At 40.1% G+C, this 20,591-nt stretch overlaps 2 protein-coding genes across 8 annotated transcripts; one reads left to right on the top strand and one right to left on the bottom strand.

Moving 5' to 3' along the window:
- Window positions 1-276: 276 nt before the first annotated feature.
- Window positions 277-17,543, top strand: Usp2 (Ubiquitin specific protease 2). Of its 7 annotated transcripts, XM_044396204.2 has the most exons (11): window positions 277-383; window positions 2,805-2,923; window positions 2,991-3,633; window positions 8,387-9,247; window positions 12,495-12,711; window positions 13,751-13,897; window positions 13,957-14,170; window positions 14,237-14,559; window positions 15,293-15,442; window positions 15,503-15,581; window positions 15,710-17,543. In XM_044396204.2, exons 3-11 carry the CDS (start codon window positions 3,133-3,135, stop codon window positions 15,780-15,782), a joined length of 2,565 nt encoding a protein of 854 aa, XP_044252139.1. In that variant the 5' UTR covers window positions 277-383; window positions 2,805-2,923; window positions 2,991-3,132; the 3' UTR covers window positions 15,783-17,543. The 7 variants fall into 7 exon arrangements, with proteins under 7 accessions (XP_044252139.1, XP_044252140.1, XP_044252141.1 ...); XM_044396205.2 differs by lacking the exon at window positions 8,387-9,247; XM_017143816.3 differs by lacking the exons at window positions 277-383; window positions 2,805-2,923; window positions 2,991-3,633; window positions 8,387-9,247 and adding an exon at window positions 9,564-11,630.
- Window positions 17,544-18,224: 681 nt separating this feature from the next.
- On the bottom strand, window positions 18,225-20,139 carry LOC108058858 (uncharacterized protein C18orf19 homolog A). The gene is made up of 3 exons (XM_017143821.3): window positions 19,541-20,139; window positions 19,342-19,487; window positions 18,225-18,938 (listed from the first exon to the last, which is right to left on the bottom strand). Exons 1-3 carry the CDS (start codon window positions 19,960-19,962, stop codon window positions 18,787-18,789), a joined length of 720 nt encoding a protein of 239 aa, XP_016999310.2. The 5' UTR covers window positions 19,963-20,139; the 3' UTR covers window positions 18,225-18,786.
- Between the last annotated feature and the right edge of the window lie 452 nt (window positions 20,140-20,591).

Raw genomic sequence — 20,591 nt, 5'->3', positions numbered from 1 at the left:
TGAACAATTATTAAGAATGGTAAAAAGTTTCGATTATTTTGCCATCGAAACACGCCAGGAGCAATGGTCGCGTTCAGCAGAGCAACATGATCACTGTTGGATTTCTTACGATAGTTCTGCTGAACTCGCATGATCACTGATCATGATTGTTAATTCACAAACACAAATCGCCGGAACTAAGTTTTCCGCATCCGATTTTAGGCGGCTGTCTGAAAAAGGTATTTTAGCGGAGTTACCCTCCATTGTAAGCCAGTGCACTTTCCACATCTAACGAGTATATCGATAGGTCCTGAATAACCATCGATTGTGGCTCCAGCTCTAATGCGAAAGCACCATCGCCGTGCGGTCACACTGGCCAAAATAAAATAATTTCCGATTAAAGAGTGAGTTCTGTGCTGTGCTAAAAATTGCTTAAAATCAGCCGAAAATAAACGCTTTGCGATGCGAATCGAGGCTGGTGCTTGCCTGGCATCAAAATTGGTGGGCGTGCGGATGAGACACGGGTTTTTTCGGCGCGACCTCGTTCGCCTGGCGATGTTCGTTTTGCGGTCAAATTTTTTCACCCCTTCCGCTTCTATCGCACGCTCCTATTTGAGTGCGATTATTATATATTTTTTATTTTCTTGTGTTCTGAAAAATTTACAACAGCCATCGTCGCCGTCGTCACTTTTCCACTTTCCATTTTGAGAAAGATATTTCACTTTGCGTAATTCGTACGCTGCCTGCTGTGTGTGAGTGTGTGTGACTGTGTCGCCAATAATGCTATCTCGCTTGCCCGCATGGTCTTTTCGCTGTTTTACTACTACTCCTGGCTCTCCCCCTTTCCCTCTCACATTTCACTGCCAAACATGCGCGAGCGTGTGTGTGTGCGCCTTTTATAAATAGAATTTCATTTCGTTTCGTTTTTATATTTTGTTGTTGGTTTTATCATAATTATTTCGATTTTCGACGTGCAGAGGATGTATGAATTTTTTATCCAATGAAAGCGCTTTAAACGTGGTAACCGTGGAAAAAGTTTGGTTCAGCTGCACCTTCGTGTGTGCGTATGATTGAGTGAACTTGAAGAATTTCATTTATTTTTGTTAGGTGTGTGTGTGTGTGTGAATGGACTACAGTGTAGTTGTAGTATTTTATGAACGAAAGATCGATTCATGAAAGTGTGGCCATTTTATAATAGTTATTAAGGGAATATCTACGGTTCTCTCGTAGGGGAACGTAGACTGCCTGGCGGCACACAAACATACACACACTTCACTTCGTTTTGAGTGTTACCGCATAAGGCCTACCATCTCCCTCTTCAACCCCACCACTGTTATTGTTGTTATGACAAACTTGAAAAACGTTTTTTTTTTCTATTTATTGTTATTTTGCAATTGTAAACAAGTGACGCAGCAGCTGATCGGTTTTCCACTTTCCGCCTAACTGTTTACTATTATCAGGGACAAAACGAAGGCCGCGAATGCTCGATATGCAAAAAACAACAAACTGCTAAAATTATTCTCAGTGTTTTCAACGATTAATTAATTGATGATTGTGTGTGTGCGGGCCTCGCGCTGGTGAAAAATCAATCGCGGGGAGGGCGGTGAGGAAGTGGCAGAGCGCGTTCCCCTTGAAAACTTTCGCATTATCCTTGGCATCCCTCAACATTTTAGAAAACCTTCCGCCTAATAGGCTACCCTTTTTCCGAGAAAGTAACGGGAAAAAGGAGATGGACTTGGAAACGGAAATGTTTTTGCATATTAAACAGTGATTTACTCGTAGAGTAAAAGGGTATATTGTATTCGTGCAAAAGTATCTAACAGGCTTCCGACCCTATAAGGCATATATATTCTTGATCAGGGACAATAACCGAGTCGATATAGCCATGTCTGTCTGTATAAACGCTGAGATCTCGGACACTACAAAAGCTTGAAGGTTGGGATTAATCAACCATATTATTGGGCTTCCTACGCAGAGCAAGTTTGTTTCATCCGAGCAGATTTTATAAAAGTTTAAATGTAAAAAGCTAAATGTTTAAATATTCTGTTTATTAATACCTATCAAAATGTAGAAAAAAATTTTAAAATCGAACAATCCATTAAAAAATGATGAGCAAAAAATTAAATGGCCACTAGATGGCGCTGACGACTGAGTATCTCCATCTCCCTTAAAATTTTATAAAATGTTTTAAATATTAAATTAAATTTATAGTTGAATTTATAATTGTTTTAAATGATGTGTTCTCTTATCTTTAGTGTATTGATGTACCTAAGAAACATAACGGATTTTGGTTGGAAAAGATTTCTTCTGTTTTCCACCCGTATACATATGTATGTACGTATGTATATTCATAATTAAGTTATTTGACCATATTTTATCGTAAGCCTGTGTTACCTTAACTATTTTTAATACATTTATTTAAATTGGGTTGTTTACTCCTTGATTGTCAACAAACACAGCTGATTGGCGGTAGGAGTGGTGAATTCTGAACAAATTCGGACTCACTACAAGGAATACAAATTTTCCACTATCAAACATGTTTTTCTATATGATTACTACTTATAGGCATTTTCCGTAAAATTGAATGCACTGTAGTGGTTAAGGTTCCCCAAATTTTGACATATCGCATATGTGAAAACTGTAGCTTTTGAAAGTTATTGAGCAATAACAAGAATGGAAGCAAACTTCGGGCAGCCGAATACTTTTCGGAAAGTTTCATTGTGTCTCCGTAACTGCGTTGCAAACTTATGACTGAAATTATCAAATATAATAATAATATTATAATTATAATATACTAATAAGGCCTCATCTGATTTTCTTTCCAGTTTTGTCTACAACTTAAGCAGCAACGGAACGGGTCATAGATGTAGCACATAGGCATCAATTAAGTTTAAACTAATGCTAGGCAAATAATTCAAGGATAATGTAAAATAACGCGACGCAGGTGGGTAGATTTATACATGAATTTCGAAGATAAAACTTGATATTAATGCACCGAAAACCCCATAAAGACGACGAAAACAGAGAAACGGAAGCAAGACCAACAGGAACCAGCCGCTCAGCAATACAACGTGCTGCAACCAGAACTAATTAAGGACAATCTCAACTTCAACCTGAATCCGGGGTTTGATCACTGCCGCTGCTGCCACTAATATGCGTGTAATTGCGCCGCGAAGATCGTCAACGTCAGCGGCGGGCAGCGGCAGTCTCTACGGCACATCGTCAGCCGGCACCTCCGGCGACAGCAGCACCAGCGGCAGCCACCACATCAGCAGCTCCAGCAGTACCACCACCGGCAGTGGTGCGGTGGACCGGTCCAGCGGAGGCGCCACCACGAACGGTTATTCCCGCTACTCGAGCAGCTACGACCGCGGTAGCAGCCTATCCAAGTGGCTGCCAACCTCGTCTGGCGGCTCCAGCTCGTCCGGCTACGGCAGCAGCTACTATCCCAGCTCGTACTCCACGTACTCAGCCAACAGCTCCTCTAGCTCGTCGTATGCGCCGCGCTCCAGTCTGCAGAGGAGCAGCGTTGGGTCCACCTCGTCGTCGTCGTATCTGAGCGGCGGTTCCGGTACCAGCTCGTCCGCATACCGCACCACCTCCTCGTATCTGAGCAGCTCCAGCTATGATTCACCTACGTATAGCCGATACGGAGTGAGTTTCACCTTAACTTCTTTATTATGTTTAACTCAATTTACGATACACCCATCCTGAATTATGGTCGATTACTCTTAAGTTTGGTGGCTGATCTCTTGGTTTTCAGTTATTCATATCTCTATACGATTAAGTATCCTGTATGCTGGGCCCTTGGTATAACTCTACTCACTTCCCCTATCCCCGAAATCATCATGCGTTATGTATCTGCATATTTGGTGAAGTCGCGTATAATTTCAAAGATTGTTCATCGTCCACATACAAAAAACGCTCGGTAATGGGTGTGAAGGCATTTTACTAGAAGTAGAACCTTGAAATCATTTTTTTGTTTCATGTTTTCTGCACTATTTGGTCAAAAGTTACAAAATATTTCAGCAGGAATTTGAATTATTTATGTTATACGCCACTTCAAAGTCTGCAATGAACCTAATGGAATCTAGTCAGAAAACAAAATTGCCTAAATATGTCAATACAGTCAAGAGTGATAAGATTATTGTGAAGCCGGGTTTTTAAAACCTTAACATGTAATTAAGAATCTAAAAGGCATACTTTATAGATAAAAAATGCATTCGAGTTCACTCAATTATATGACCTTCAACCATTTCAAGAGCTTTCATTGTCATTTACATCGTAATGCGTGCATCTCTGCAACCAGATATATCAGCTCAAATATTTCATTAGTTGGTAACCCGCTTTCGGTTATTTGCATTCGATCCCGACAACACAATCCCACAACAGACTACACTCACACAAGGCTCATGGTTCATGCGACCTAGCGCCCCGATTTGTGGTGATCATTTTCCTGCCTTCGGACCCAACCTCGCCCACTCCAAAGTATCCGTAAAAATCCCGCCCATATTCTTGACTCTTTTAGTGTTAATTTATTTTCTTAGGGGCATTCAGAATATTTAATGTTGGCATTTTCGTTTTGCTGATTATTTTGTTTTGTTTGTGTTGTATTTTGTTGCTGCAACAACAAAAAACTATACCATCCATTCAAACCCAAGCACCCACTCATCCATGCACACCCACATGAATAAAGACAAACACTCACGCACTATTCGAATAGCGAGTGTATTTAGTCAAACCGAGGGACAATTAGTCATTTTATACCTGCGATAGCGGACACTGGTACAGTATTCGTTCTTTAATGATGACATCTAAATGTAACCATATTAATGTGCACTTCAATTAAAGGCCTTACAAATATCAAATTCGATCTCGATATTCAAAGTGAATTTATTGAATCGTCAAAAATATAACAAATATATTAAAACAAGTATTAGAACAATTATAAAAGTGAACTTTTAGCAACGAAGAAAGATCTTTGTTTCAAAATTTTATATAAGTATTTTTTTGTCAACAACTTACAACATTCGGCTGAAGCAAACTTGCCCTGCTCAGAATTACTAAAATCTGCATGATAAATTCAAGCTTTCTAGATTTTTTAGCGTCCGAGTTGTCATTGTTTATACGGACAGACAGACCGACAAACGGGCATGGCTAGATCGACTAGACTTGTGAAACTGATCAAGAATATAGATGCTTATGTGGCTAGCACTTGTATAAAAATTTAAAATTATTAAATCCACGGTCAAACATTCTTAAAATTGGTTAGCTCATGAGAGCTTGCCGTTAGGATGGTCAGACAGATAGACATTTCTGGTCCGACTTGGCTTATGATTCTATATTGGTTTTTAGATAGTTAGATATTTATTTTTATATATCATATAAAAAAAAGTATAAGGTACAATTATCTTGGAATATTTTTACAAATATTCGCAGTATTTTAAATGAAGATGTTAACCGGGGGTGTTCTTTATAAGAATACGACCACTTTTTTAACGCGGTTGAAAGATCCTTTTCGGCTCTAGGGCTACGCCATTGCGTCAATAACCCGGGACAGTTCACAATCACGTTCACAGTAACATTCCTGTCCACATTCACATCCAAAGTCCCAGAAATGGAATGCGTTTGTGTGAATTGAGCTGAACTGAACTGAGCTGAACCACTTGTTGGCACCGATCCAATAACAAATAAAACAGCAACCGAATGACAACACTAAAACAACGGGAACACAACGACAAAAGGCCGCAGCACCAACAATTGTGTCATCCTCTGTCCCCTTTAAGCCCCTTGAAAAATTCGCAACAAGGTTATTGCATTGGGACTACGGCTGTCTTTGTCTGGATGTGCGAGTGTTGGTGGGTATGTGCATATGAGTGCCCCAGAGAACACCGCATGTGAAGTTTACTATATTTCACTTTTTTGGGGGAATGCTGGTAAGGAAAAACAAAAGCAATCAGTTGGTTCGTCCCCTTGACATTTCACACCTTTAGTCATATATTTCAGTTAACATCTGGCATCCAAATTATGTAGGTGCGTCGATTTCGTTTGCTGTTGCTTGACAAAAATTTGTACATGCGGAAAGTTAGTACACTAATTACTACTTTCAAACGCACCAATTTCAACAGTAATGTTTAATAAAAGCGAGGTTCTTTTATTATTTATCGTAACGCTAGAACATTTGGATCCCAAAATCCAACGACTAATTTGGTCATTCAGAGATCGTACCGTTAACGGCTTGTTAATTTTATTTTTATACTCTTGTAATAAATCTATTTCAACCAAATACGGTTTAAATTTGTATTAAAATACAAAAGACTTTCAACCAAATTTTTCTAACAAATTCTGTGACACCACCAATGAAGGATTTACAAATATAAAAGTATGTAATAAAGCTAAGCAGGCAATGTTTAAATAGTCTTGCAAAGGTTCACTAATTACAAGAAAGGAAAGTTAAAAAAATGACAAATTAATTCCAAAACCTCTACAAAAATTCACACATTTATTCACTTCCGTATATATCAGGGAACGTAACTGTTATAAGTTTTATTTTAAAAATCACACTTTAACAGTTATTTTCTGATTTGTAAAGTAAAACTCAAAGAATAACTGTTATTTTTTGAGTTTTATAATAAAAGTTGACAAATAACAGTTATTCGTCGTGATCAAAATAAAACTCAAACTTGATTTATGGCGATTTTGTGGGTAAACAAAATTTTAAAAAAATATAGGTATAAAATATGCGCGGTTGCCTTTTTTAACAAATTTTTAGTAAGTTATAAAAAGCACGGGTATTATGTTTTTTTTTAATTATTTCATTTTTTCAAAAATGTCAAGGGAATAACTGTTATTCATAAAAATCAAAAAATAACAGTTATTTTTTGAGTTTTATTATAAAAATCAAAAAATAAAAATCATTACGGATTTGTAAACTACAATGGCTAATAAAAATTGTGGTGTATTTAAAAAATTTTTAGGACCCTTCTGAGTGCGTGATTTTTTTGTATGAAAAATTTACAATAACAGTTATTTTCGTTCCCTGGTATATATTGAAATATGGAGTGTTTGGTATTATTATGGTGATATTCATTTTCCCATCCTTTTTAATGGAAAACATGCATACCCACATGTATAATATTTGTACGTTTTTATAAAATGCATTTAAAAAAAAATTCTAAAATATAACGAAATTGATATTTCCAACAGTACAATATAATATGTCAAAAAACACAGAATTTATTTTGAGTTTTTTCTCATTATTTTTCCGATTATTCCTGAATGAACCTTGAGATAGGGTGCTCAAATTGTTGCTAAAAAAAATAAATATTTTTGGAAAGTTTCATCCCAATAGCTTCAAAACTAAGAGACTAGTTAGCGTAGAAACGGACGGACACGACTAGGTCGAATAGTCAAGTGATATGGGATCGAAAATATACATATATACCTTATAGGGTTGGAAACATCTCCTTTACTGCGTTAAAAACTTTTTACCAGAATTATAATACCCTCTGCAAGGGTATAAGCCATTGGGTTTTGTAATCGGGGCATTTATTGAACCTGTGGGACTGCCGCGTATTTACTCATACGAAACTAAATGACACTCATTTTCGGATAATATTTAATTATTTTCAGTTTCTTATGAATATTTATAAAATTCTGCAATTTTCCTTTAAATTAGAAAAACTCCAGACTTCTTTTTGTGCAATTACGACATAATAATATCTGTCAGCCAGAGGCGTACTAAGAAGGTAGAGAACAATCAATTTGTATGCAGATTTTATACAAGACATGCTTTATAAGTAAAACTTGGTTTTAAATAATAATAATATTTATATTAGGAAAAAAATGTAGAACAGTTTTGCAGAGCTAAATTTCCTATTTTGATGACCAACTGCTGTTAGCTGAAGGCGAATGTGCTCAGTGATTTCTCAGGGATTTTCTCTGTGGATAGAGGCTATTAAAGTTATTTTATCGCAGAGATTCTTTGTGTACGAATATTTTTTAGTATAAAAACCAATATTAGCGAAGGACTGAAATCTTCCCTTCAATCAAAAGTTTTTTTGATTTTATTTTAGTGCAATAAAATAAATATAATTAATAGGCCACTGTTCCGTCATCTTGGTGATTATTATTTCATATACATACATATATCGTTTGCTGTTCATTTGTGTTCTATCCAGACATTGACCATATCATTGATGTTTCTTTTCTTTACATTTTGTTTTTGTTAAATACTTTTTGACATTGAAAACATGAAACATGTTTTATCGTTGCCGTTTACCGTTACCGTTACTCCAATTCAAAAAAAACAAATACCACCACCACAAATTCATTGACACCTGTAAATGTTTCGCCAAAAACACTCGTCAAAATCGAAAATCAATCCTACAAAAACCGAAAATCAAAGTTACCGCGCAAATCGGCGTCCAAAACAACAACAACAACCAATGGCGACAGCTTGACCAGATCGTCCAACAGGGAGGACTACGGTCTGCGGCGCGGCCAAGATTCCGCAAAGAAGCCACCGATCAGCGGAGGAAGTGGTGGCCACAGCATCAGTAACAGTAGAGACGCCCAAGGCGATGGCAGCAAGCGGTTGTCCAGTTCATCCTCATCCCCATCGCTGGCCCGTTTGGTGGCCACCTCCGGATTGGACATATACGAAAAGTATAGTCCGGCCAACTATAAACCCAACTGTGAACTGTCACGTTCCAGGTCGGGGCATTCTGAGGCGGAACTGGAGAATGGCGGCAACAAGGAGACGACACCCACCTGCACGGTGACGCTGGAGAGGCCCCGGAGCAGTAGCAGTCGCTACAGTCGCCTTTACAGCAATAGCAGCGATGCAGGCGGGGACTCCTCGGCGGGCTCCACGGGAAGATTGGGTTCCGGCAAGTACTCGATAAACAGCAGCAGCAGCAGTGGCGATGTGCCCACGGCCACCTTTACGCTTCGCAGCAACCGCACACGTCGCAGCCAGGCGGAGGCACCCATGACCACGCCAGTGGAATCAGCAGCAGCTCCTCCAGCAGCTCCTCCACCACCACCACCACCACCTCCACCCACAAATGGCCACAAGGCAGGTGAATCGAATGGCGAACTGGGAGCCAAACTAAATGGTCTATCGCTGCTATCGACTTCACCGAAAAGAAATGCCATTTATGAACGAAATCAGGACACCACCGATGATGCAGGTGTATGCCAGGATAGTGCGGACAATGCCGATGTGAGCACCTCGGCCACGTTTAAGCTAAACGACAGTAGCAAGGTAAAAACTTTGGCCAGAACCTAAGCGGAGAATAGAAGAGCTGCCCCGAAAACGAAAACCAAACTAATTGCATGTGCCACAACCCGAACAATTATATGGCGTTTGCGAAAAAGCGAAAAAATAAGAAACCATTAACCAGTATAACCATTACCCAGCATTAACCATTGACCTCTCTACCTCATTTTATTCCTATTCCCATTACACCCTCTGTGTGTTCGTCAGTCAGCCCAGCAAAAGCCGATCATTTAATCAACTTTACATTTCTATGTATTTTTAGCTAAACTCTTGCAGATTGCGATCCTTCTAACTTAAACTAAACTTAAAAAAAAACCAACTTAAGTCCAACTAAACGCCAGGCTAACTAACAATACTCCTAACTAAAATAAAACCCCCTAAGAAACCATTATAAGATCATCAAAAAATCCATTTGCTTAGGATATATGTATAGTGCGAGGCACGACAGGATCATCCGGTTAGTCGAGAGTAGTTTATTCCTGGCAGGCGGCGAGGAAACAAACAAACACAACACAAAATCTCGTATCCACTTAACCGTAGGCAGGCAACAAAAATAAACGCTAGAGAACCAACTGCAGCAGAGAGAAAAGGAGTGCGGTGACCATCCCGTCGAATGATGTTAGACATTAAGAAGACCAGAGGATTCCACAAGATTCCACAGGCATCCAAATTGCAGACAGCGACGGGAGCAACATCATCGGTAGCAGCAACATTGGGAGCAAGTGCAACAGAGGTGCCATCACCAGGAGGATCTGCCTTATCGGGACGGGGAACTGCTAGCCTAGCCACTCGTCTGAAAAACCCAGGGCCGGGCAAGCACTCGACAGTTCCTGAAGCCTCGGTGGCCGTCGTCGATAGGACTCACGCCGCCCTGGCGGTAGCCAAATACGGCAGAGGCGGCGGAGTAGCAACCCAGGTCCGCTCCACGACGGCGAGCACGGCGAACAGTCAATCCAATCCGGTGCGGGCTGCCAATCAGCGTTACTTCTTAGTGTCCAGCTACAAGGATCCCACATTCCTGAAGGCCGAATGCGAGTTGGCCCACGCACAGGTGGCAGCCAGCAAAGTGAAAAGCACGTCGCAGCCCCACAGACGGAGTCGAGCAGGTGAGGACTCGAGGAACAATAACCAAAACGGTAGTCGGGCACCGGCGCTGGTTGATATGCGACGCACGCCCATGTTCAATGGCAATCAGCAACCAACAACCACCGGCAGCAGCAGCACCACCATCAACAACACCACCACCACCAGCAACGGAGTTCTCAAGTACAGTGCCCGCTCCACGACAGCAACAGCAACAGCAGCAGCAGCAACTTCCACGTCTACCAGGAGCTACGGCAAGCTGAAGCCGCTGAATAACAACCAATCAACCGCCGGATCAGCTATGATGAACGGCCACGCCACTAACAATAATAACAACAGCACTAACCTCAACAACGGCGGCAATAACAACATGCAGCGTCAACAGGACCAACACGACGACATTAGCTACATAGACAGCGATGATCCGCCGGCAACAAGTGGCCCAGCAGGAGGCGGGGGATCGACAGCCAAGGCGAGCATATGTTACTTCAAGCCCATCACTCCCCCGATGCAGCTGCGGCACCAGCAAACAAATAAAGTGCAGCAACAGGAGCAGCAACCTGCTAGCTCGAAGACAGCCAGCCATCGCTATCCACGGCCCAAGTCCACAATTATAGCATCGGCCCAATCGAACTTCGCAGCCAGCTATGAGAAGTTCAGTGGTGCTCTCTATCGACAGGCCAATGGCGAGTTGAACCCGGAGAGCAGGAGTAACAGCAATGCCAGGCGATATGGCATAGATTCCTTGAGTATCAAGGCCTCCATAGAGAAGTTCAACAATCTCAGTGGGCAGAAGAGGCAAGCTCCGAGCTCTTCAGCGGGTCTGGCAGGGTCTGGCAGTGGGACAGGCTCAGGCTCAGGAGTCGAGGCCGGGACCAGTCGCAGCAATCACGCATCGCAGGCAGGCGGGAGCAGCGGCAACCTGCAGCAACGCTACAGCAGCGACCTGGACAACATCAGAGTGGCTGCGGGCTATAGTAGTTCTCTAACCAGAGCAGCCTATCGTACTACGGGCACGATGAATAGTGTTAGCACGCCGGTGGCGGCCACATCTGGAGGAGGAGGAGCCGGCACTGCGGTGGTTTCGCCCATTAACAAGGTGACGGTGAGAGGAGCCCACAGCAGCAGGCAGGCAAACGAATGCCTGGCCATAGCCACCAAGGTAAACAGCGATGCAACGGCAGCAGCAACACCTAGTGTTGTCGGTACAACAGAAACACCAACACCAGCCACGTCTTCCGTCTCCACAGCCACAGCCACAGCCCCAAGCTCCGCCAGCGATAGTGTAAGTCGGTCCTTGGCCAGGTCACCGATCAGTTTAGCTTTATTTTTGTTCTCCATTCCGTTCTCTTCTTATATATATATATTTATGATTATGATACATGAGATTCTTGCACTTGGCAAGATCAGCAACTCAAATTGTAGCTAGAACGTATATTCTTTCCATATTCATATCTTAAACTCATCACACACTACATATATTCCTTTGTTGTATCTATCGTTTTTTTGATTATTTCGCTATCGATATGACGCCAAGGCACCACTGTTTCGTTTGTGTTATCCTTTGCATGCTCGTCTATTATCGCTGTCTCTTTTCACTCTTCATCCGCATTATGAAACACACAATACACCTGTACTAAATCTCTAATTGTTCGACTGCTAGTTGCTTCGATTAACTAAATTAACTTTACCTAAATACTAACGACTAATCTGTCGCCCGAACCGACATGCATCTATCGAGATTATCAGTGATGGGAAAATTCCGTTAAAAGAAAACTCGCTTGTTCCGACTTATTAATTTTGGGTAGTAAACTATTTTCATAAAGATTTTCAGCTCAGTTTCCTTGGGGAATAAAATTAAATTTACAAAAATTTCAAGAATTTAAGTTAAAAGAGAACAATCCTTTAACGCCATCTTGTGGTATAAAGTATCCAAAATCATAAGTATTCAAATATAAATTAAATACCTATTAAATATCGAATAACATTTTAATATACCTAAATATGAAATTGCATGTTAAAAAATTATTCACAAAGTACTTTAAATATCCCCATCACTGGAAAGGAATCGCTATGTTGTCATTTGAGTTCGGGAACTTAAATATAGATTCAAATGATACTCACTTGTAAAATTTTCTCTGTTGTTCAGACGGCGGCAAGAAGCGGCACTGGGAGTAGCAGCAGTGCTCGGAGCGTGCTGCCGCCCATGACACCCACGTCGAATCGCTACTGGGATCGGGATCGGGACAGCGGCACTAGCCGCAACAGCGTTAGCACCTCCTCCGCTCTCAACTCGTCATCCCTGAAGCACAATTCGGATGATGGCTACAAGAGCGCCTCGTCGTCGCGTGATGAGAAGTCTGAAGGTGGGTTTATAAGGAACAGGTCTGCATTGTGAATTAATATATTCACTTATACAAAGTGTTTTTTAGAAACTGAACAACTTTTTGGTTTTTAAAGTTGTATTTTGACCTCTTCTTTCAAAGATATAAATACAAAAGAAAGAAAGGTCAGTCGGATTACTACAGCTGAACATACATAGATGTTCAAAGGGTATTTTTTTTAAATTTGACTTGTTTAAATTCTACAAAAAAAAGTGTTTGTTCAAGTCCCTATAATGATTCAGTCAACTTAAAAATGTAACAATTTTCGAAATCTGTTTTTTTTACTTAGAGTAGAGCAAGTAGCATCAAAATCTCTCAAGTGGGCCACACCTGTTTCGAAGGACTGATTTTCACATTTCACACTTTTCCTGTTCACAACGAAAAAATAACATTTTTAATAGTTTTTTATTGATGTTTTAAAAACATCACGACTTACCATTTCGAAGCTATAAAATAAGACAGGTAGACAGCCAAAAATGTCCACGAACCATTTCTAGTTTTTCATGATAGTTGGGTGCTCCTGAGTAAAAGTCCCATACAAACTTATATCCAATCACCTACAGGTTCCGCGGTATAGCTAAGAAGACAAAAAACCGATGTTTGCCGACATTTCGAATTATGTGCGCTACCTTAATTATTTTCGCTGAAATCTACTCTCAACACATTACGGCATTCCTAAAAAATAATCCCCATTGTGAACCATTGCAACAGAAAATGCCAAAAAGTTTGATGAAATTCTTTTGACTTATTCTCTAATAGCATTCCCATTTCTCTAAAAGTCTATCGAAATTCTCAGTGAAAGCTCAAATAAAATAAAAAAAAAATTGAAAAAGTATTTATATAGAGAAGAACGTTGAAGGGGAGTCATAAGAAGACTGAGGATCGAGCGAGTATGATAGATTCTTCCGTTAGCGAATGCAAGCCCACGCATCCCAATTGGGGAGTAGAGACCTCGGCTGTGCCGACCCCCTTATTCATTGAAATTAATCCGAATCCCTTTGTCTGAAATTCCCTTTTACAGGTCTGTGCGGTCTGCGAAACATCGGGAACACTTGCTTCATGAACTCTGTCATCCAGTGTCTGAGCCACACTCAGGAGCTGACACGCTTCTTGCGGTCGCACCATGGCTCCCGCTCGTCCTCCACCAAGGATCAGCAGATACTCCACGGTGAGATTTATTTCCGACCTATGCATTTGTCCATGTTAAAACCTTATTTGTGTTTGCAGAATTTGCCAAACTTATCCAGGAGATGTGGACGTCGAATGTGCACACTGTGACGCCCATGGAACTGAAGCGGGCCTTCTCCACCAAGCACCGCATGTATAGCGACTATAACCAACAGGATGCGCAGGAGTTCCTGCGTTTCTTCCTCGACTCGCTGCACTCGGCCCTAAACTCGGGCGTCAAGGGTGAGACGCTCAGCATTGACGATAATCTCAGGTTGGTCTTGATTTGTTGATATGTATTCCCCATCCACTAATGAGCTAAATGTTTGACTTGCCGTAGTGACAATAAGAAGGCAGACCTGACCTGGGAATGGTATACGCGGCACGAGAACTCGCTGGTGCGCGACCTCTTTGTGGGTCAGCTTAAAAGCACCCTGAAGTGCACCACCTGCGGCAACACCAGCGTCACCTTCGATCCGTTCTGGGATCTAAGCGTACCGCTGCCGTCCTCGTCGCGTTGTAAGCTGGAGGCCTGTCTCGACCTCTTTATCCGTGAGGAGGTACTCGACGGCGATGAGATGCCCACGTGCGCCAAGTGCAAGACGCGGCGGAAATGCACCAAGAGCTTCACCATTCAGCGTTTCCCCAAATATCTAGTTATACGTAAGTTTCATACCATTGGTTTACCTCATAAAATTACTTATCAGAGGTTGCATAAATTAAAAAAATGAATAGTTTGATAATGCACTCAATAAGTTGTATAACTTAAACAGTCATAAAACAGATAATAGAAAATATGTTGAAAAATTGGTTTACAACTTACCGAAATACTAAAAACGATGTAAATAATACACACAAAATTAATATAAATATTTAAGGGTTACTATGCTCATTTCGGTAAGTCGTTGATCGACAAACTAATTAATTTCTTATATTTATATTATTATATTTCGAAAGGACATTTTTTTAAATTCTTTATTTTAATTTTTTGTTATTTTTTTTATACTCTTGTACCTTATACCTTTATTTTAAATTCGGACAGAAGTTTGCAATGCAGTGAAGTAGACGATTCCTACCATATAAAGTATATATATACCTAATCAGGATCTCTAGGGGAGTCGATATAGCCACGTACGTCCGTCTGTTTCAATACCGTTTCTGAGCTCAGTTTAAAGCTACCACTAAGCACCTGAAACTTTCATAGGAACGTTGGGATATTACTTAAAAATTAAGCTGCAGATGAAGGAATTTCGTTATTGACATGAAACTTTTTAAATCGTATTTTTCATATATTCAAATATCCGTACTATTTAAAACTGTATCATTGCAAAGGACTTGATAGTCTGTTTAATTGTTGGTCTAAATTAATAACTTCCTTCTTTAACTTTACTTACAGACCTAAAGCGCTTTTCGGAAACGCGCTGGAGCAAGCTGTCCAACATCGTTGAGTTCCCCACATCGGACAGCGAGCTGAACATGGGCTCCTATGGCGCCAACTCTAACTCGAATGTGCATTACTCGCTCTATGCGATATCCAATCATATGGGTGACTTGCAAACACATCTTTGGATTTGAGTACACTTATTAATTAATATTTATCCCACAGGCTCAACAGCTGGCGGTCATTATGTGGCTCTTTGCAAGCATCCCGCATCCCGCAAGTGGCATGAGTTCAATGATAATATGTAAGTATATATATCCTCCAAATTTAAGATCGAAAATACTCCTTACGGGGCAATATATTTTATACATTTAATTAACTTAAGCAAACCCTTTGAAGTCTTTTAATTGAGTGATCAACTTGATTCCACAGCGTCAGCGATGCCTTGTCCGAAAACCATCTCGTTTCATCCAGTGCCTATATTCTTTTCTACGAGCGTGCGTAAGGCCCAATTCGTGCCCTACGGCAACCGTCAGGTGCAGTGTTGATGACGATGTCCCAGATCCAGATGTCCCGGCGCACTCCTCAGATCGGGATGGAAACCAGGATGACCATGGGAGCGGGATGAGAGCGAGAGGAAATGGAACAACCAACAAACGAACTCTAAGAAACGCTTCGTAGAATTGCATACAAACAAATTTACTTAATTTAACTCAACTTAAAAGCAAAACAGAACTAACTCCTAACTTAAAGCAGAAACCAAAAGAAAAACGGAATAAAAGTGCATACAAAACGAGGATTAATGTACATATAAAAAACGAACTTCGATGGCTTAACGAAACAAGTAAAAGAACAATAATTAAAATCCGACGAAAAACAATGAATCTGTGCAATAAACAACTTTCGGCAAACCAAAAAACCTCAAGCCCCAGGATAAGTGCAAGAGATACTAATACTAACTAGTGGCAGAATATACTTTTGTAAGGACACACATAGCAATCAGCGGCAGCAACGATACAATGTTTCACTATTTCTCTCTTTTTAAGTGTTATTTATAAAAACTAAATTTTCAATTTACATCGCCCCACTTTCCTTGTCTCTTTTTCGCCTGTCATTCTATCTCTCTCTTACTCACATTGGTTTGCCGAACGATAGATAGTGTTCTGTGGTTGTGTGTAAAAAAAATAAACAAAAAATGAAAAGTGGGAGAGGAAAACTAATTATATATTTAAAATTCGTCTTGTGCAATATATTTCATAAAAATAGAAAAACAATAACTGCAATAAATATAAATAAATTCAAACTAAAGACGATTAAAACCAAACAAAACGCAATCGCACCACAAAATTCACACTAGCTAAGAGAAATGGCTTTTTAACAACTAAAAAAGAAAGTAATATTAATTAATTGATAACGAGCAACAAATTGAATGGAAGGGGGTGCGAAGTGAAGCTGAAATCTGCATTGTGAAAACGTACTTATGATAAATGCTAGTAGTAAAATTTAAAAAATTGAAGCGATCAGCAGCAACAACACCAAAAAACCATTGTTATTCTTTAGCCAAGACACCAATCAACCAACAAAACCATCCAGCCCATATAAAAAAGGGAAACTCCCCAGGGCACAAAAGACCGTTATGAAGTTCGTTTCAAATTTATGAAGTTTTTTGAGTGTTTTTTTGTTAGGCTTGGGTAAAGCTACCTAAACTAGTCTTAAAAACAAAAGAGTTTAGTATGAGGGCTACTAAACGAAACCTGTTTTTATTTGTTTGATTTTATGCGTATTTTGTAGTTTAAGGCTAGCGGTTTTCCATCACCTCAGCAATCCCTTTTATACTTGCTATATATTTTTTGTTGCTTATTTTGTTTTATACCTACATATATTATGTAATTTATTTATTTATTGTATCTATGTAAATTATATAAAGAACACGGACACCTACACTTACATCTATACTCTGCGAAACAGGATGTGTACATAATGTAGCTTGTTTCCGACATCCAAAAGCAGCTACAGAAAAACTAAAACAACATCTACACGGCACCAAAATCTAAATGAAAGATAATAAAAATATACAAGACACATTATTTATTTATTTGTAAAAAAAAATGCAACTCCTATATTTTTTCCGGCTTAAATATTAGTTTCAATTAAAATTGTTGGATATTTTACTAACGTTAAAGAAAACCAAAAACATTAAAAAAAAGAAAAAATCACCAAGAAAAAAATGCAAAAATAAACGCAAAAATAAAATTGAAAAATTTAATTTTCGAAAACTGTTTTATTTAGCGCGTCGATATGTTTACCGACCAGGGCTGTAATCAAAGCATGGGTGGTAAAATATGCTGGACTATCCTCTCCGAAAAAGCTCTATCAACTAAAATATTTAATTTTAAATAAGGGATGAATATCGAGAAGAAGACTCCTATATGATATATCGAAAGAAAACCGTTCTCGATTTCGTATCGAAAATATCATATATCGTATATCAAAAATTCAAAAAATTGTACATATTTTGTTTGTTTTTTTTTAATTTAGGCTCTTGTTAGACAAGTGCATGCGGCTTTAAAAGTGGAAATTGGTCCGATATATTAAAAAGAATTTGAATTTATGGCAAATATATCGACTTCAGTGTAAAATAACGATACAATATCGATATTTTCCGTGTTTTAAACGAATTTAATTTCGCTTGTTGTAGAAATATTAAAATACAATTTATTGGTAACAAATTATTAATTATTTAAAAAACATTTAGTGACAATTAGCAAATAGGCTATTTTTGCTTTTAGTACAAGCCTCCAATTCTGCTCCAAGAACTGATTTTGCAAAAGATAATATTTTTTAAAGAAATAACTCAGTTTTCAATAATATAACTGGAAATACTAGATTTATTATATGTCAACAATTTGGACACCCGTTTCGGCGATTTCAGTTACGCCCTTGAACCGGGGTGTCATCATTTTATTTGTATTTAAATTTAATAAAAGTTAAGTTATTGTTTTGCGACAACTTTCTCACATTTACAAAAAATATCTATAAATAACTACTACTTAACTCCACGTCCTGCGGCTCTGTTTTTTGAGTATGTTTTGGTTTTTTATTGACGGCGTCCAGCGGTTTCGTAACTGCAACAGAAACTATAGGAAAACTACATATACAACTCGAAGGGTGTATTTAAATCGGATTCCGTGGGATTGTGGGTATTTAAGTGTGGATGTGGGCGGGTCTGCATCGGTAGCTCAGGGTGGCGGGTGCTGCTTTTGTGATCGACTGTGACTTCGGACAGGAGTTAGGTTCGTTAAGCACCAGTGCCAGCATGAGCGGCGGTAGTTTAACAAAAAAGACAACAGGTTAACTGCACGCCGCTCGCTGGCGGCCGGCCGCTGCTGATCGCCAACGCGTTGGGGCACTGGTAATGGCAGCAGCGGTGGCGGCGGTTTAGGATCTTGCGACTGTGGCAACGGCAACGACTCCGCCGAAGTGGCGGTGTCCTCGCCCGTGGCCGAGGATCATTTGCTCTCGTCCTTCTCGGCCTTGTCCGCCTTGGCGCTGGCTCGCGTGGCCTTTTTGTGTTCGTACATTTTGATCAACTCGTTTTTGGTGGGCATCGGCTTGATGTAGCCGTGCTGTACCAGGTACTTAATGGACACTGTGGTGCAGCCTGCAAAGGGGGTGATATTTAAATGTTTAGTTTGCAAAATTAAAGTTTTTTAAGGTTATACAATCTAGATGTTCAAGCGAAAAATTTAAATTTGCAAAATAAAATCATTTTTAATAAGTTTTGCAATATAACAAAATTAATTTTCAAAATGTAGTTCATAATAACGCTCTTATACCTTTTTAATATGGAAGTGTTTGCAGGTCTTTAAAAGATTCAAAAATATGTAGTAGTGCAAATCAAGCTGATTCTGTGAAATTGTGTATTGATATTAACAAAGTTTCAAGACTGGGTCCTATTTTTTAAAAAGGCAAAGGTATTGCATCACACTAAAGATCATGTTTTTTAAGTTCAAAGCTAAAAATCACACCAAAAGGGCAAAAAAAAAAGAACGAAGGAACCTTACCCAAAGTGAGGGCGTAACGCAGGGGCGTGGCCACTTTGTAGCAGAGATAGGCAATGGCATAGTGGCCCATATCCGAGCCCTGGACCTTCTCAATGATGTTCTCGCTGAGGTGTACGTACTGCAGCAGAGCGGGCACATCAACGCCACTGCAAAGGGAGGAATGTTTATTTGATTTCAGTGACAGACAGCCGGAGCCCACCTCTTGGACAGGTAATAGAAGCCTCCGAACCAGCCCACCGACGTGAGCACGTGCACCGGGATGAGCACGTACCAGTACTGTTTGTACATGTGCTTGAACTTGGCGAACAGACCCATGTTGGCCGCCTCGCCGAAGAGATCACTGGACGAAGTGCTGCCGGTTGTCTTGACATCCTTGCCGCCTGCAGAGGAGTCATCGACAGCGGGAGATGGAGCAGCTGCCGCCGGGTTCGCCGACTTGTGGTTGAAGCGGATGGTGGCGGTGGGCAGGAGCAGGCTTGGGCGATTTGTCGGTGACCAGGATTCGCCAGGCGGACTCGTAGTTCTGGCCATCGCCGTCAGACACCTGGAGTGGGCGCCACCGAAGAGCCGCAAGGTGCAGGCCAGCAGGCGCTGCCGCGAGAGCAGGGCTACCGTTGCCATGGTTGACGCGGATTGGTCGCTTCCGATTCGCTCGTTTCTCCGGTCGATGCTTTCAGACGCACGTTCCCACACAGAGCCGACTCAATACAGTCTTAAATAAGTGGGACTAGCCTTATTTCATATATTTCAATGCAATCAAATAAATCTCCTGATTTCACCTGGCCTGCTGACGTTATCGGGCTATCGGGCTATGTTAAGTAACAGTGCTGGCGAGAGTCGATGTACCAGAGCTTTAGCTTTTTTTTTAAGAAAAGTGTTCTTAAAAATGTGTTTTTTTCAGGGACCGTAAATAACAGTTATTTGAGATTTTTATTTTAAAAAGACTACTGTGATATTTTGTTTTAAACGTCAAAAATAACGTTCTTTTTACTCTTGTCCACAAAGTATATGCATTTCAACAAATCTGAAAGGCAATTTAACTGTTATTTGTTCATGTCTATAAAGTGCATAAAAACCAGTTAAATTGTTAAATAAAACTTGCACAAATCTCAGTAGGCCTTTTAAAAAAAAAATCACAAATAACTGTTATTTACGGTCCCTGGTTTTTTTGCGTCTTAAAAGTGCGTAATGTCAACTTATTTTAATAACTTTTCAACTTAGTTTTTCTAAAATAAAAAAAAATTAGCACA

Source organism: Drosophila takahashii, chromosome X (genome assembly GCF_030179915.1).
Source record: "Drosophila takahashii strain IR98-3 E-12201 chromosome X, DtakHiC1v2, whole genome shotgun sequence".
Lineage (NCBI taxonomy): Eukaryota > Metazoa > Arthropoda > Insecta > Diptera > Drosophilidae > Drosophila > Drosophila takahashii.
Note: the sequence above shows the minus strand (reverse complement) of the source record. Positions and strands in the feature narration are given on the sequence as shown.

Excerpts from the sequence above, each read along its gene's own strand:
- LOC108058858 (XM_017143821.3), bottom strand. The coding sequence starts at position 19,962 with ATGGCAACGGTAGCCCTGCTCTCGCGGCAGCGCCTGCTGGCCTGCACC. Across the intron at positions 19,488-19,540 it reads TTCTATTACCTGTCCAAGAG|TGGCGTTGATGTGCCCGCTC; the intron begins GTGGGCTCCGGC and ends CTCCCTTTGCAG. Across the intron at positions 18,939-19,341 it reads GCGTTACGCCCTCACTTTGG|GCTGCACCACAGTGTCCATT; the intron begins GTAAGGTTCCTT and ends CCCCCTTTGCAG.
- Usp2 (XM_017143816.3), top strand. The coding sequence starts at position 9,876 with ATGATGTTAGACATTAAGAAGACCAGAGGATTCCACAAGATTCCACAG. Across the intron at positions 11,631-12,494 it reads CAAGCTCCGCCAGCGATAGT|ACGGCGGCAAGAAGCGGCAC; the intron begins GTAAGTCGGTCC and ends TCTGTTGTTCAG. Across the intron at positions 15,443-15,502 it reads TGCGATATCCAATCATATGG|GCTCAACAGCTGGCGGTCAT; the intron begins GTGACTTGCAAA and ends TTTATCCCACAG.